Below are 18,075 nucleotides of genomic sequence, written 5' to 3'. Positions count from 1 at the left end.
TTATATATAAAATAGCAAACTTAGTTCTTTTATAGAAAATTATGGCTACTTTAGGAAGGCTGGTTTGAAGGAGTAATATCACCATTGTTTTCACCTAGTACGTCTCTGTTTAATTGACTTTTTTTTTAATTATGTAGAATTTATCTTTGTTTTAAATATAGAGATATTTGGCATGAGTCAAGTTTTATTCAGTCCATTACTACAGGGAAAATTTAACATAAAATTGTTTTTCCCCCATAAGTCTTTGTTTAATTTGCCTTTTTTTTTTAAATGTGATGAATTTATCTATGTTTTAAATAAAGAAATACTCTACATGAGTGAAGTTTTATCCTGTCCAGTACTACAGTGAAAATACAACATAACTTTTTATTGCAGATAAGATATCAAACGTCACCAGAAGTTAACCAGTCAAATTCCTCTCCCCCTTTTTTTCCTGTTATCAGCTTTAGTAGCAATGTCCCCTTAAATTTCCAAAATATTTTATAGCAACACCAATAGAATTTTTTATTGCTTTGAAACACCCAAGATACATGTTAACGACCCCCCAAAAAAATAAATTCTGCAATGAAATGCAGGGTTTATTTCCAACAACTGTCAAATTAAATGGAATATAAAAGAAAATCAACCATTTTTGGCTTGAAACTGAATGTACTATATTTTGGTGGTATTACACCTGAAAGAATTTTGACAATATAACGGAGTAAAATAAATGGATTTTAGTTCAGCAATCCTCTATTTCCTTTTCTCGAATGACTTTTCAATATATATAAACAACTTCTATCAAAAGGAAAGTAAAGCTATGTAGAGGAAGCTCAGTTAACTCCTGTATGTAGAAAGTCATTTTTTTATATAGGCCTTTATCAGTACATACTATCAATATAAAACAGATCCTAAAAATATAAATATATATACTAAAAAAAATTTCTATAAGAATCAAACTGTTATTTTTTTTTTTCTTTTTAGCTTCATGAGTATAATTATAAAAAAAAAAAACATAAAACAAAGTTGGTAAGAATTTTAGGCATAATTATGTTCATTAGTATAGAACATTGTGGCAGTTGTTTGGAGTTGAATTAATTATTTTTTGCTTGTTTTATGTTATTCAGTATTCAATTTATACAAGTAGAATATGATCACACAATTCAAAAGTAAATATTGATACAAGTCGCTCTGCAATCTGTCCAATAATACTGTTTAGAAATCTGTGTAGGCACAAAACATTATTATCAAAGGTTTATATCACAGCATGATACATTATATAAACATTATAGTTTGAGAGAATAACCCATTTTACAGTTTCAGTAGGGATAATTATCTTAGAGCATCCTCTTTTATGGTCCATATTAAATATTTTGTTAATATTAAAATGCTGTATGCTGTTAAATAAAAATCATCTTCAACAATAATAATTGATTCCTATTTTAAATACAGTTATAAAAAAATAAGATAGAAACTGATGATATTAGATTATTTTATATATGGTAGATAAATAATAATTTAACCCCTAAACTAAAGTGGTATAGTCGTGACTACCTATTGTCATGTTCCTACAGTCATGAGAGTCGTATGCTGGATCAAAAATGCTTTTAAGCAAACCAATTGAACTATAATTACTATACATCTTTAAATATTTGTAAGTGAGGGACCTAGAATATATAAGTCAAGTCTGCAAATTATTCAAGAAAATTGCCTGTTCTCTAGGCCTCATGCAAACACTAAAACTTCTAAATTTCATTTTCCCAACTTGAAATAAATTATTACAAGAATTTTCAACTGCAGTTATAACACATGACATAGTATAAAATAACAGTATGTTTTAAACTGGTATTCAATTGACTTAAAGCATTAGGGTAATGAATCAAAATTCTAAATTTTAAGCAGACAGCAAAATAGATTGTGTAAATGACTTCTCATTTTGATGATGATTTGCTCTTCTGTTCACATATATAAATAGAAAAATGAGGTTGATATGAAATGGAAATCTTGCAATTATCATTCAGGGATATCAAATGTAATTATGACTTTCTGCATTTTGATTAAGCTTAAAAGAGATACTTGAAAAAATAAGTTGACATTTTTTATACAAATCAATGTAATGAAGAACTAGAATTTAAAATAAAAGACAAAAGGGATTCCAGAACAAAGTATAATTTTTTGTTGTAAAGTTTTTGGTCCACTGAATCCATTTAATTATCATAAAAACAAAATCAAAAAATTTATTCAAGAAATAGATATAGAGGATTGCTGAACTAAAATCAATTTATCATAATTATTATATTGTGAACAGTCTCTCAACCCAGCCTATGAATTACAACTTTTTCCCAAAGTAGCCATCATTTTCTATTAAAGAACTAAAGTTTGCTATTGCATATAAAGTTTGACAAATGATTATAAATCTACTACCATAGTTTTTGTCTTTGGTGACTTTTATGTTTAATTTTATGTAGTACATGTATAAATTTAATTAAGCTACATTTATATTTTAAATATATAATTTGAGTATTTTTTTTTGTATTGAAAAAGAATGATTATAAATAAGAAAATATTTTAAAAACATTATCTTTCTGTGAAGGCTTGATATTTCTTGCCAAGCATTGTACAGTACTATTGAAGAATTTCTTATCTATTTTATAGTTTTGTAAAATTTCATTCAAGATTTATTTGAATAGACCAGATGTTTACACAGGTGTTAATTGAGCTTCCTCTATAATGCTCTACCTTCCTTATTATAGAAGTGCTATAGATTTGATTGACATCTTAATGGATCATGTTAATTATTGTCACATAAACTGCTGAGAAGAGCCTTCTAAAAAAGCTCCGAGCATCCTCTGAGCATGCTCCGAGCTTCCTCATAAGAATAAATCTATGATCCCTAAGTCAAGGTCAGATGTATATTACCCAGGATTCCCTACTTTGAAACATATTCCTCATACTGTAAGTCAAGGTCAGATGTATATTACCGAGGATTCCATTCTTTGAAACATATTCCTCATACTGTAAGTCAAGGTCAGATGTATATTATCCAGGATTCCATGCTTTGAAACATATTCCTCATACTGTAAGTCAAAGTCAGAGTGCTAGATCTACTTCAAAATAACTTATATTTTCATCCGATGTTTCTATCAGAATAGATATAATGAATTTGAAAAATTCATAAAGATAATAATAGATGTTGGGTAAATGTCAATGAGATAGCAACCAAGCAACACTAGTATTTAAAAATAAGTACATAGAGGTCCCCATCATATGGTCATCATTGGTGGACAAGCACTCAAACAACTTTAAAGATGGGCTTTGATTGAATTGAAAGTGTATACAATTGTATGATATACCAACCTTTACTGGTAGGCAAGACACTAGTAAAGTTTTGTATTGTTATATTAAAACATAGAAAAACACAGAGGAACACATGTTTACTTTTGTGTTTCTTGAAATATAAAATTTCTCTACAATTGATAGTTTTATTTTCATTTATTTTCAGGCATTTTTGAAGAAATGTAACGTCAAAGTGTTTCAGATGTGTAGCAAGGGAGAGAATATGATGTTACAGATACTTGGCTCAGACGAGGACCGAGTAAGGCCGAGGGCAAGTCATTATATCATCCATCATTTGTTGTGTCTTTGTTGTATGGACATCATCTTGTCAAAATAAAATTTATTGAATGAAAAAAAGCATCTGATTATATATTACAATTAATGTGAAACTGTATTTACAAGATTACAAGATAAAGATAACTTTTTATTTCCATGAAAATATTACATATTGACTTCAATACTATACTAAGATAGTACAGAAATTTCTATCTTTTCAACATGTACATGTATAAGAAATTTTTGTTTGTAAATAATGAAATCCAAACACAATTTAAAAAAAAAATTGAAAATTTTCGTAACTTTTTTTTAAACCTTTGCGGCAATAAAAGTTTTTTGCTAGATGCCTGTCCTTGCATGTATGTTTTGTTATACCTAGTTATTCATTAAATCATAATCATTTGGTGTAGGATAGAGGTATATGTTACTTCTAGAAGACGTAGTATGTTTGGGGCGTATCTTCTTTAGAAAGTCATGTTTTAAAGGATTTTTTAATAACTATTAGGCATTGTTGATTTATGACAAGTTTTCCCTTTTAGTTCAAATATAATTACCATTTTAATTTTTCACCAATTGGAGAAATTCTTTAGATATTCCACCATCTGTAGCATGTCAAGCATTAAAGCATAAAATCAAATGGAATGACTTGCATGATATTTATTTTGTGTTTTTAGCATGATTTTTTTCTGTTTCTTAATATATACTCTTTATAACAAACTTTTGTAAAACAAGTTTTCTGGAACATCTAAAAGAAGGTTAAATTTAAAAAAAATGATATTAACTCTTAATAATAATAAAAGTTATTATAAAAGCTTTTGTTAAGAGCTAAAAGAAAGTTTAATTAAGAAAATAATATTGTCAAATCTTGAATAAAGATTAATAGTCTGATGGAATACCTTTCTACATATATGTGAAAAAAATTGTTTAATATTCAGATATTGAAACAAACAGTGATACATTTCTGATTATTAAATTGGATGTAGAGTTAACATTTTAATCATTATCATTGACAGGTATTAGAAGATGTAGCTAAAGATTACATAGATGAAATTGTACATGTTGGTTGGCCTCATTTATATCAAGCTAAAGTTATTTCTGTCTCAGATGATGAAAACAGGTTAGCGGCCTCATTTATATCAAGTTAAAGTAATTTCTGTCTCGGACGATGAAAACAGGTTAGCGGCCTCATTTATATCAAGTTAAAGTAATTTCTGTCTCGGACGATGAAAACGGGTTAGCGGCCTCATTTATATCAAGTTAAAGTAATTTCTGTCTCGGACGATGAAAACGGGTTAGCGGCCTCATTTATATCAGCTAAAGTAATTTTTGTCTCAGACGATGAAAACAGGTTAGCGGCCTCATTTATATCAAGCTAAAGTAATTTCTGTCTCGGACGATGAAAACGGGTTAGCGGCCTCATTTATATCAAGCTAAAGTAATTTCTGTCTCAGACAATGAAAACGGGTTAGCGGCCTCATTTATATCAAGCTAAAGTAATTTCTGTCTCAGACGATGAAAACGGGTTAGCGGCCTCATTTATATCAAGCTAAAGTAATTTCTGTCTCGGACGATGAAAACGGGTTAGCGGCCTCATTTATATCAAGCTAAAGTAATTTCTGTCTCAGATGATGAAAACGGGTTAGTGGCCTCATTTATATCAAGCTAAAGTAATTTCTGTCTCAGACGATGAAAACAGGTTAGCGGCCTCATTTATATCAAGCTAAAGTAATTTCTGTCTCAGACGATGAAAACAGGTTAGCGGCGTCATTTATATCAAGCTAAAGTAATTTCTGTCTCGGACGATGAAAACAGGTTAGTGGCGTCATTTATATCAAGCTAAAGTAATTTCTGTCTCAGACGATGAAAACAGGTTAGCGGCCTCATTTATATCAAGCTAAAGTAATTTCTGTCTCAGACGATGAAAACAGGTTAGCGGCCTCATTTATATCAAGCTAAAGTAATTTTTGTCTCAGACGATAAAAACAGGTTAGCGGCCTCATTTATATCAAGCTAAAGTAATTTCTGTCTCAGATGATGAAAACGGCCTCATTTATATCAAGCTAAAGTAATTTCTGTCTCAGACGATGAAAACAGGTTAGCGGCCTCATTTATATCAAGCTAAAGTAATTTCTGTCTCAGACGATGAAAACAGGTTAGTACAGTTGGATAGGATGATTATTTTTTTGGGAGGCTGAGCTGTCCAAGCAGTCTTAGTACGTCATCTAAAGTGACTAGTCTGTTGTCGCTGAAGCTTGTAGTGAGATGTGTTCTACTTTGACATTTATTGACAAGCAATGTAAGTGTTTTTCTTCAGGTAATCTCCGGCTTACTCAGCAAATAAAAATGTCATGATATAGCCAAGGGTGGCGAAAGTAGTATTGAACACTAAGGAAAAAATAAATTTTAGGAGTATTTGCAGTTTAAGTCCTAGTATAATTGATTATTTTTGTTTAATATATCATCTAGTTCCTTGCATTACCGAAAGCTTAGTTGACCTTATATATAAATTATATGCATATTTTATGACTGTTGGACTTTGATAATCTTAGGTGTAGAAGTCTCTCTTAGTATCAAGATATTCAGTATTCAATAAAGACAGGTTGTTTAAAAAAGTAAAATGTTTTCACAGATTTGTATCTACTGATGATGGGACAAAGAAAGTAAAAGGCAAACCTAAGATGATGAAGCATACCTTGAATGAGGAAGAAAGAGGTTTATGGCACAGAGAAGTGGACAGTATTACTATGAGGTCAGTTTCAAAAATACATTAAAAGTTCCTATTTTTAAATACTGGATGTGACACGATATAGACATGATTTTGTTGTTAAACTCCCAGTAGTTCTGTAATAATTATTTGAAGATTTAAAAATGTGTTGTTACTATATTTATACTCATAATTTGCAGTATTTATAAAAGAAGCATTGGTATTTCTTTAGTATTGAACACATGTATGTCCATTTATGACTTTGAATGCAGTTTTACTGGGTATATTTTTTTGAAATATCTAGTAGCTCTAGATGGCCATCTTAACATTTACATTGTTTTTACGTACAGATACCATGACAGACAAGGTGTAGATGTTGGACCAACCTTCTTTTTAGTCAAAGCTTTACCTGTTAATGGCAAAAAGTAAGTTTTATAAAGTAACTTTAATTACTTTAGCATACGTTGGCTTGAACAAATGTTAGTTGACTTTCAGTGCTTACTTTAATTTACAATTTACAAGACTAACTAAGAAATACTTAAATTTTCATTAAAATTGCTTAACAATATGGATTAGGCAAATGTTAAAAATGATTTATAGAATTAAAAGAAATAAAGGTGCTAAGAAAAAGCATGAAACATAAGGTAAACAAATTTTATGTAATGAAACAAGATATGGGTTTAAAGTTCAATGAGAAAGCAACTTAATACCATATGGAAATTAAAAAGATATTTAGTTATTGCTAAACCTAACCCTAGTTATTTATTGTGGTTAAGTGAACATCTGGAGCCATCAGATGTAAGCTTTCTACTGAAATTCTGTAAAAAGATATTTACATTGAATAAAATTAGGTCGGGTTTGAATTAAAAAAGCCTCAATAGACATCTAGAAGCTCTATTCAGTGTTAGGGGGTAAGGGAAAATCATGCTCTTGATGTTTCTAATTATGTACTTTTCATTGATACCTTTATTTAGATATAAGAAGATGTGGTATGAGTGCCAATGAGACAACTCTCCATCCAAGTCAAAATTTATAAAAGTAAACCATTATAGGTCACAGTACGGTCTTCAACACGGAGCCCTGGCTCACATTGAACAGTAAGCTATAAAGGGCCCCAAAAAATTACTAGTGTAAAACCGTTCAAACGGGAAAACCAACGGTCTAATCTATATAAAAAACGAGAAACGAGAAACACTTATGAACCACATCAACAAACGACAACTACTGAACATCAGATTTTCTGACTTAGGACAGGTGCAAACAAATGCAGCGGGTTTAAACATTTTAATGGTACCAAACCTTCACCCTTTTTCTGAAACAATAGTGTAACATCACAACATAGAAAGACACACTATAAAATATCAACTGAAATAGCTTAACTCAATCAAAGGACATATTAACACCATTGAACATACACTGAACAAATAAATTTGACCTATGACACAATGTAAATACAAAATAAATAAACTAAGGGAAGAATAATAAAAGTAACATGTTATATCGGTAAGAAATGTTAAACAATTAAAAAAAACCAATATGCTCGAACAAAAATACCATCCATTTGCAATAACTTTAAACACAGGTAAATGAAAATAATTTTGTTGTTAGGTATACGTGTATAGTACCAATAGAGAAAGGAAATATTTTTACAAAATAAATAATATTGATGTTCATAGTACGAAGTGAAAATTTATAGTTATACCAAACACTTATCAAAGCTGGTATATAGACCAGATATAACCCTGAATAACATTAAATAACAAAAAAGCAATACAATTAGTATCAACAGGTCAAATAAACAAGAAAGTACGATTTGAGAGTACTCGCAGTTACTGACAGCTAGTTAAAAGCCAAAACAATTAATAATAAAAAATCATGCATCAGAGACTAAAATCAACTAAAACACATCCCAGGGATTTAGTATTTTAACGTCAAGGACAGTCAAAGAAGACATGACTAGTGCAATGCCAAAAATAAATGTATCGACAGACAGTAGGATAGTTAGGAGTTTAACCTCTTTATAGATCTAAACGAACGTGGGTGTGTCTTTATACATCCCACTTGAAAAAAATACAAATTTAGTTATGTTTTAATTTGCTGATGACAAAATTGATATTAGTGCCAATGTAAACTATATTCAAAGATCTAATTACAACATTGGTAAGATAACCTTTACTAATAAGCCTGTTTAAAGGTTCGATGAGTTTACACGGATCACATAGTGATTTCCGTGCTTTAAGTACAATATTACCGTAAAATTTAGGATGTGAAATACCGTTTTTAATCAGTTTTCTACAAGTACAGCCAAATTTACTAATCAAATCTTTGTATCTATGAAAGAACTTAAAAAGTCATTATATGTTAACAGGTATGTTTGTGAAGCACATGGTAACATAATTTTAGAGAAACAGTTTGCCTTTTTACCTATTCCATTTGTTCTACAAGCTACGTGCAAGGTAAGTAATTCTATAACATCAGTGAAAGTGGTAAATGTCATGCAATTTGATAAACCATTATCTATATATGTCATAGATAAAATGCAGATAAAATTAGATATATGATACATGTATAATGTTTGTTTTAGATACCAGCGACAATGCATTAATGAGGTTATATACTCCCCAAATAAAGATGATTTATTTTATTTATTAATACAATTTCATGGCAGATAGTTTTGCTGTTGTACTGTAAACACAGAAATTGTTTCATGTTTTTTAATCTGGAAAAATGTGGCAGGTTTTATGTGTAATAGTTTCTGAATTGACTACTGTAAATTCAGAAATTATTGCGTGCATTTATTATTGCGATTTTGTCATTTTAGACTTAAATGCGATTTTATTTTTTGCGATATTGGGGAAAATCCTGTTTAATTAGGGCCCCGCTGAATGGCGGCCGCCCTATAGTGATCAGTCTGTCCGTTCGTCTGTCCGTCCGTCTGTCTGTCCGTCCATCCGTCCTTAACAAATTGTGTCTGCTCTATATCTAGAGAACCGTTATGATTTCAAAGTTTATACTTGACATGTATATTAACCAACACCAGAGGGTGTGTCATAATGTATGTTCAACTTCCTAGGTCAAAGATCAAGGTCAAAAACTTTGGTTTTAGTTGACAACCCCATGATCTATGGTAAAGATCGTGTCTGCTCTATATCTTGAGAACCGTTAGGATTTCAAAGTTTTTACTTGATATGTATATTAACCAACACCAGAGGGTGTGTCATAATGTATGTACAACTTCCTAGGTCAAAGGTCAAGGTCAAAAACTTTGGTTTTAGTTGACAACCCCATGTCCAATGATAAAGATACAAATTTTTTGCCACACATTATTCACAGCGGCGCCAACAGAGATGGCTCCCATCTCAATGATATCTAGTTCATATAAATAAATTTCAAAATGTGAGTTTAAATTATTGCGATTATAACCCTGTCGCATTTTTCCCAATAATAAAAACATCACAATTATTTCTGAATTTACAGTGTACTATAAATACCAAAGTGGTTAGGACAAACTATTCATCTTAAAAGATAAAAATAGGTGTGATTGAGTGCAATATCTATGTTAAAATTGAGAATGGAAATGGGGAATGTGTCAAAGAGACAACAACCCGACCATAGAGCAGACAACAGCCGAAGGCCACCAATGGGTCTTCAATGCAGCGAGAAACTCCCGCACCCGGAGGCGTCCTTCAGCTGGCCCCTAAACAAATATGTATACTAGTTCAGTGATAATGGATGTCATACTTAACTCCAAATTATACACAAGAAACTAAAATTAAAAATGATACAAGACTAACAAAGGCCAGAGGCTCCTGACTTGGGACAGGCGCAAAAAATGCAGCAGGGTTAAACATGTTTTTTGAGATCTCAACCCTCCCCCTATACCTCTAGTCAATGTAGAAAAAACAAACGTACAACAGTACGCACAGTAAAACTCAGTTTAAGAGAAGTCAGAGTCCGATGTCAGAATAGGAAACAAAAGAAAATAAACAAAATGACAATAATACATAAATAACAACAGACTACTAGCAGTTACTGACATGCCAGCTCCAGACCTCAATTAAACAGATTGAAAGAATATGTCTTCATCATATGAATATCAGGCACAATCCCTCCTGTTAGGGGTTTAGTATTATACCATCATAAAATATATGAGAAGAACATAACCCGTGTCATGCCAACAACTGGTTTTAGAATAAATATGTTTAATTCCGATGCAAAGATCCTAGATTGGTTGTTGTTCAGAGGTTCACCAAGAAAGGGTCCTGTAATATGAATTTTAAAATATGAATATAAATTGTTATAATATGAATATCGGTACTGTTAATATGGGGTCATCAAACTAACTTTTTACTTTATAATATAGCAGTTTGTTGCTTGACTTTTTTTTTTACTTTTTCAGCAGCACTGGTAACAAAAAATGAAAAAAAAAGCATTGTGCCTTAGGGATGCAGGAAATACAATTTTATGAAAAGCTATGTTTTTCCAAAATAATTCCAAGAAAGAAAAAAAGAATGGGAAATCAATTGGGTTTTTCAATAGAGAAATTTAAAGTAACAGGTACAAAGTTTGAAAGTTACTCATGCATATTTTTTTATATTCATATGCAGATCTTCATGCTCTAGTTGAATGCAAGATTTAATCAAAAACTTAAAAATAATCCATTTATGTTCCCATCACGTAAAATATATTTTTGCAAATTACATTGATTTTTTTTTATTTAAAGAATAACAGAAAGTTCAATAATTTTGGTATTTTTTTCAGAATATAGCTGTACATGATCCTACATACCAAGCCTACAGAACATTGTCAGAGTTGTTCCCACCTAAACAATCAATATTCATGATGGGATCACCACACTATGGATGTCAAGGAGAGGTACATGTAGTCACATAAATGTTTTGCATTAAAATTTACTATCCAATCTGAGGGGTTTAGGTTGTTGATTTGAAGGTTTGGGGTTTGTCCAGCAATAGGGTGGTGTTTACCCAACATCCTTTATCCTAATCCTTAGATTGTTATATTAATTATCACTTAAATTTGTTGAAAAATACTATATATTACAATTTTTACACTGTTTTGACCTGAGGCAAGGCAATGAAATCTTAGCTGTGTTTATTTTTTGGGTTTCATAATCTTGTACAATGCATTTAAATGAACAGTGCATTTTTTTGTGGGGTAAATTTTGCGGTTGAATGTTTACAGCAAAAATAGTGGAAAATTATGCACAGGTGAAATTTGCCCTTTATACAACATTCCATAAATATGTTCTATCCTTTTCCCAAGAGACAAAAAACCTTTATCCCTAAAATTAAGAATATGAATATCTGATATGGAGATGAAGAAATTTAGAATATTTATCAGGTTTAAACTTGAGATTCTGCTATTCTCAATATCTGCCATATTGTAATGGTTGTAGTCAGACTGTTGTTCCCTTGGATACAAGCAACTGTCAATAACAAAGTTTAAAGACATTGAATCTTGGGGCAACCTGTTTCTGAATCAAAAGCAGAATCCAAACAAATTCTGTCTGTAAAATTTTTGAAAATAATTTTACTATGTACAATGCATCAGAACTGATAGAAAACCATTGATAAACTGACCTTAAAATAAGATATACTATTATTGACATTACAAATTGCAAACATGTTTTTTTTATGCCCCCACGTAGCGGAGGGGACATTAAGTTTTACCCTTGTCCGTCTGTACGTCCGTCCGTCCAATATTTGTTTCCGTTCTCTAACTTTAGTTTGCCTCAACCAAATGTTATGAAACTTAAACACAATGCTTATTACCACAAAACACAGATCAAGTTTGAATTTGGGTGGTGTTACTTTTATGCCCCTTTACAAATAGAAAAATTGCTAATTTTTTTTTTTAATGCATAAATTTTTCATGCAGGGGTTAAACTTGTGCATCAAACCATAATTTCGACCTTCATGCCAATTTTGTTGCTTTCTACAAACTATTTATGTTGGGGATATTTTCGTACATTTTACATGAATGTGGAATAAGGGAAAATAACCCCTGTGCTAAAATTTCCAGGTTTACCAAAAAATTATCTACACCCTTTAGGTATTAGAAGTAGACGAAGGTGAAAATCCTCGTGTAAGAATACACGTCTCTATACCAGATGAACCAGATTTCCAGAGGATTGAGGCTCATCCAGAGGTAAGCTTTGTGTTCAAGGATATATTGACAAAAGTTGGTTAATTTTTTGTGATTCTAAATATTTTGATAATACCAAAGACATTTATCAAATTTATTCTAGAAGTTTGCTTTTTTTCTTGATTGGTCAAGAATTGAAAAATTTGGAAAAAGTCATTTTACCAGTGCATTGATTTTTATACGACCGCAAAAATTGAAAATTTTTTGGTCGTATATTGGTATGACGTTGGCGTCGTCGTCGGCGTCGTCGTCGTCGTCGTCGTCCGAAGACACATTGGTTTTCGCACTCTTACTTTAGTTTAAGTGAATGGATCTCCATGAAATTTTACCATAAGGTTCAATACCATGAAAGGAAGGTTGGGATTGATTTTGGAGGTTATGGTACCAACAGTTAAGGAATTAGGGGCCAAAAAGGGGCCAACAATAAGCATTTTTGTAACTTCCAGACAATAACTTGTGTGTAAGTGTATGGATCTCTCTGACATTGTACCACAAGGTTCCATATCACAAAGGGAAGGCTGTAATTGATTTTGGGGGTAATTGCTTCAAAATGTTAGGAATTAGGGGCCAAAAAAGGGGCAAAAAACAAGCATTTTTCTAGTTTCATGACAATAACTTGTGTGTAAGTGTTTGGATATTTCTGAAATTCTACTACAAGGTTCCATATCACAAAGGGAAAGCTGGAATTGAGTTTGGGGGTAATTGCCCGAAACGTTTAGGAATTGGGGGCCAAAAAGGGGCCAAAAATAAGCATTTTTCTAGTTTCCAGACAATAACTTGTGTTCAAGTGTATGGATCTCTCTGAAATTGTACTGCAAGGTACCATACCACAAAGGGAAGGCTGAGATTGAGTTTGGGGGTGATGAATCATAAGGGGGTTCAAAAAATTTTGGGGGGGGATTTTTTTTTTTCTTTTTTTTTTCTTTTTTTCCTTTTTTTTTTCTTTTAAAATTTTCCATTTTAAGTTGGTTATTTCTGATTTATATTTAAAAGCAAATAATAATGATATGGTAGGAGATACACACCAAACAGGATGTGTAAATTATTATATAATAAGTATTGTGCAATAGCAAGAAATTTTCAATTGCACAGTATTGCACAATAGCAAGAAATCTTCAATTGCACAGTATTGCGCAATAGCAAGAAATCTTCAATTGCACAGTATTGCGCAATAGCAAGAAATATCCAATAGCACAATATTGCGCAATAGCAAGAAATTGTCAATTGTACAGTATTGCGCAATAGCAAGAAATAATCAATTGCACAGTATTGTGCAAAAGAAGATACTTCGTATAAATTGCTTATTTCTTGATCAATTTCAATGGGGTTTTATTCTTGAATTCTTGGGTTCTTTAATATGCTGAATCTAACCGTGTATTAAGTTTTTGGATTTTGGGCCCCGTTTTTAAATTGGTCCACATTGAGGTCCAAAGGGTCCAAAATTTAACTTTGTTTGATTTCATCAAAAATTGAATTATTGGGGTTCTTTGATATGCCGAATCTAACCGTGTATTTAGATTCTTAATTTTTGGTTCTGTTTTTCAAATTGGTCTACATAAAGGTCCAAAGGGTCCAAAATTAAACTTAGTTTGATTTCAACAAAAATTGAATATATGGGGTTCTTTGATATGCTGAATCTAACCATGTATTTAGATTTTTGATTATGGGCCCAGTTTTCAAGTTGGTCCAAATCGGGGTCCAAAATTAAACTTTGTTTGATTTCAACAAAAATTGAATATATGGGGTTTTGTAATATGCTGAATCTAACCGTGTATTAAGTTTTTGGATTTTGGGCCCCGTTTTTAAATTGGTCCACATTGAAGTCCAAAGGGTCCAAAATTTAACTTTGTTTGATTTCATCAAAAATTGAATTATTGGGGTTCTTTGATATGCCGAATCTAACCGTGTATTTAGATTCTTAATTTTTGGTTCCGTTTTCAAATTGGTCTACATAAAGGCCCAAAGGGTCCAAAATTAAACTTAGTTTGATTTTAACAAAAATTGAATTTTTAGGGTTCTTTGATATGCTGAATCTAAACATGTATTTAGATTTTTGATTATGGTCCCAGTTTTCAAGTTGGTCCAAATCGGGGTCCAAAATTAAACTTTGTTTGATTTCAACAAAAATTGAATATATGGGGTTCTTTGATATGCTGAATCTAACCATGTATTTAGATTTTTGATTTTTGGGCCCTGTTATCATTTTTGTCCACATTGAGATCAAAAGGGTCCAAAATTAAACTTTGTTTGATTTCATCAAAAATTGAATTCTTGGGGTTCTTTGATATGCTGAATCTAACCATGTATTTAGATTTTGGATATTGGACCATAATAGGTGAATGTCCAATTTAAAATTTTTAAGTTCTTAGACCACATTCATTCTGTGTCAGAAACCTATGCTGTGTCAAATATTTAATCACAATCCAAATTCAGAGCTGTATCAAGCTTGAATGTTGTGTCCATACTTGCCCCAACTGTTCAGGGTTCGACCTCTGCGGTCGTATCAAGCTGCGCCCTGCGGAGCATTTTATTTTTACTGTTTCTACAATATCTTCTTAATCATAGGAACTAGTATGCTAAAATAACTTTATTTATATCTGAATACATATAGATATATTTTAGTACTGTCAATTTGTGACCAACAAAGGGGAGAATTTAATATGGTTACATTAAAAAAGTTCATTATATTTTCACAGAACTTTCAACAGCGTTATTTCCCAGGATACAATTTAGCACAGAGACTAGGAATTAATTCACACTTCCTGTCTAGAATTACTGGTTCCATATACATAAAGAAAGGATCACGAGAGGAATCTAAAGATACAAGAGGGGACAGTGTAAATATTGGACTGAACTTAAAGTTTACAAAGAGGAATGAAGAGGTCCCTGGATACACAAGACTGGCACCTAATGGCTGGACTTATTCAGAAAAAGCCATGGAAACAATTGGAGCATATCTCAGAAAGTATGAATTGGATTATCATTTTATTGCTTTAAATTTCAAGGGCACCTGTTTACAAGCTTTTATTTTTTTTTTGGGGGGGGGGGGGGGAGTCTTTGATTCTAATCTTCCTTTAATTTCAAATAATGTGAAAGGAGATATTTTTGCAAAGAAAAATATTTTCCACTTATAATTTTGTTTTTTATAATTCTAAAACAATCTTGGTTTAAATACTAAGATTTTGATATTTTGACTTTCATAGTAAATTTGATTTAACTGGACAACAACACATGATTGCTATCAAATGAATTAAATGTTTCAATAAACTGTAGTTTGCTTTTTAATTTTGGTAATTTATGACCTTATACAGGTCATTATAGTTTGCCTTGTAGCACATTTCATTGAAACTTGGATTCGTCAGGGTTGTTTTCTTAAAAGAAAGACCTATAGTTCTGAAAGGAAATAACTCAATATAAGTATTTGTAATGGTGTAGTTGTGTATTTTTATACTTAGTTTACAATGATGACTTTATTTTACAGATTTCCAGACCTTTGGGATACCATTATAGGTCAACAGGATAACAAAACAGACAATTTTTATGAAGCAGATATTTTCAGTAAAAATGGGTATGTTACAAGTGAGGTATAAGAAGTGATATGTTGACACACATGTAGCAAAGGTGTCTACCTTTTGAAACCTTTAAATGGGAGAATTCCATTTGTTCAAGCATTTTTATGTGAGATGTTGTACAAAATCCCTACAATATCTGGATAACTGTTGTGGATGAGAAAAGTTACCCTCAATTGTATGTATGTAATTTAATTTGAAAAAACTCATCTTATCAACACGAACTAATCATGTATGGTTTAAATTGTAATTAGAAGAGATTCTATAATTAAAATAAATACTAGAATACGCTGGTGTTTCAGTAATAGAGATGCATACAATGATCAAAACAAGTCAGCAGTTACAATTAAACAAGTAAACAAGTCAGCAGTTACAAGTAAACAAGTCAGCAGTTACAATTAAACAAGTCAGCAGTTACAAGTAAACAAGTCAGCAGTTACAATTGAACAAGTCAGCAGTTACAATTAAACAAGTCAGCAGTTACAATTAAACAAGTAAACAAGTTAGCAGTTACAAGTAAACAAGTCAGCAGTTATAATTAAACAAGTAAACAAGTCAGCAGTTACAAGTACACAAGTAAACAAGTCAGGAGTTACAAGTAAACAATTAAACAAGTCAGCAGTTACACTTAAACAAGTCAGCAGTTACAAAGCAGTTACAATTAAACAAGTCAGCAGTTACAATTAAACAAGTCAGCAGTTACAATTAAACAAGTAAACTAGTCAGCAGTTTTAATTAAACAAGTCAGCAGTTACAGTTACCAGTTTTTATTGGTGGAGGAAGGTGGGATAACATGGTAAAAGTATCGAACTTCAACAGGGAAACTGGCAATCCTAGTCAGTTAATATGAACTCTTCAACTAATGTTTACCTATTTATTTTATTGCAGTGTTACACTGAAGGATGTGACAACTTATCTGAAGACTTTACCCTGTAGCAGTATAAAAACTATGAAAACAGGAGCAGATATTCTAGATGAGGGTATCATTCAGGCTATAGAAAAGGAAGTTAATAGAGTCATGGTAAGAAAAACATGTTAAAGTGGATCTGATTGATAAATTTAGATTCTTACATTGGTACCAGTGAATTATCAGATTTATCCAATTCTAAAGTCTGATAATCAACAAGTAACTATTAAGAATTTGTTTCTCTAATGATTATAAAACTAAGTTTTGATCTCTGATAAACGAAAATCCCCTTTGAGTGCCTTCCTCATTCCACAAAGTTATCAATTTCTCTAACACCGGTTAGCACATTTCGATTCATCCTGTGAGTGTATAAAGGTTATGACCTTTAAACTCAGCCAATCATCTTCAGAGATCATCGAAAACCAAACGTTCATTAAATTTTTTTATACAATGTGTCCAGAAAGGGCTAAATTGGCGAAGAATTAGAGAAACTGTCATACAGAAATTTAATTTTACAGGAAACAATAAAAAAAGTTTACTTGTGTTAATTACAGAAGTCGTCAATGAAGAATACCTGACATACGGACATACGGATGACATATTACACTGAAGGAAGTGACAACTTATCTGAAGACTTTACCCTGTAGCAATATAAAAAAAAATACAGAAATTTAATGAAATATGTTGAGATTTTTTAAATATCCAGTAAAGATAGTTAATTCTCTTTAAATATTAATAAAAATCATTTTAACCACCAGATAAATTTTGTTCTGCCAAAGTTCCATTGTAGTACAAATTGGTTTTACTTCCTCATATTTTAGAATTGGTATTTTCTTGCCATTATGTAACAGCAATTAGAAGAAAAAGCACTGAATATACTATGTTACACTATATATTTCACATAAAACCACTTTTTTTTCAAACATTATTATAGGTCCATTTTTTATGAGATTTTAACCAACTTTGTACCAATTGAAAGAGAATTGTTTTATAATGATTTAAACACAAGTTTAATTTTTGTCAGGCAATTTGTTACTGTAAACCAACTAATTTTCGCGAGCGGTTTATTTTCATGAGTTTGGCAAGTAGAAAAATAACGCCGTCGTGTAGTAAAACTTGGATCTTTCCTTATTAAACTT

The 18,075-nt window shown here is 31.3% G+C and overlaps 1 protein-coding gene across 2 annotated transcripts in view; it reads left to right on the top strand.

Annotated features, from left to right (window-relative positions):
* LOC127719659 (5'-3' exoribonuclease 1-like) overlaps positions 1 to 18,075 on the top strand; it is a 64,821-nt gene that overhangs the window by 26,996 nt on the left and 19,750 nt on the right. The window contains exons 19-28 of one of the 2 annotated variants that reach the window (XM_052225888.1): positions 3,482 to 3,574; positions 4,605 to 4,708; positions 6,221 to 6,340; positions 6,646 to 6,720; positions 8,664 to 8,751; positions 11,057 to 11,170; positions 12,368 to 12,463; positions 15,157 to 15,425; positions 15,942 to 16,028; positions 16,918 to 17,050. In XM_052225888.1, the coding sequence (XP_052081848.1) occupies positions 3,482 to 3,574; positions 4,605 to 4,708; positions 6,221 to 6,340; positions 6,646 to 6,720; positions 8,664 to 8,751; positions 11,057 to 11,170; positions 12,368 to 12,463; positions 15,157 to 15,425; positions 15,942 to 16,028; positions 16,918 to 17,050 (1,179 nt within the window). Of the gene's footprint in view, positions 1 to 3,481; positions 3,587 to 4,604; positions 4,709 to 6,220; positions 6,341 to 6,645; positions 6,721 to 8,663; positions 8,752 to 11,056; positions 11,171 to 12,367; positions 12,464 to 15,156; positions 15,426 to 15,941; positions 16,029 to 16,917; positions 17,051 to 18,075 lie in introns of both variants that reach the window. The other variant, XM_052225887.1, reaches the window with a different exon arrangement.

The sequence above is a fragment of the Mytilus californianus genome, unplaced genomic scaffold (genome assembly GCF_021869535.1).
Source record: "Mytilus californianus isolate M0D057914Y unplaced genomic scaffold, xbMytCali1.0.p SCAF_11, whole genome shotgun sequence".
Classification (NCBI taxonomy): domain Eukaryota; kingdom Metazoa; phylum Mollusca; class Bivalvia; order Mytilida; family Mytilidae; genus Mytilus; species Mytilus californianus.
The sequence above is the reverse complement of the archived record's forward strand: the minus strand, read 5'-3'. Positions and strand labels throughout refer to the sequence as shown.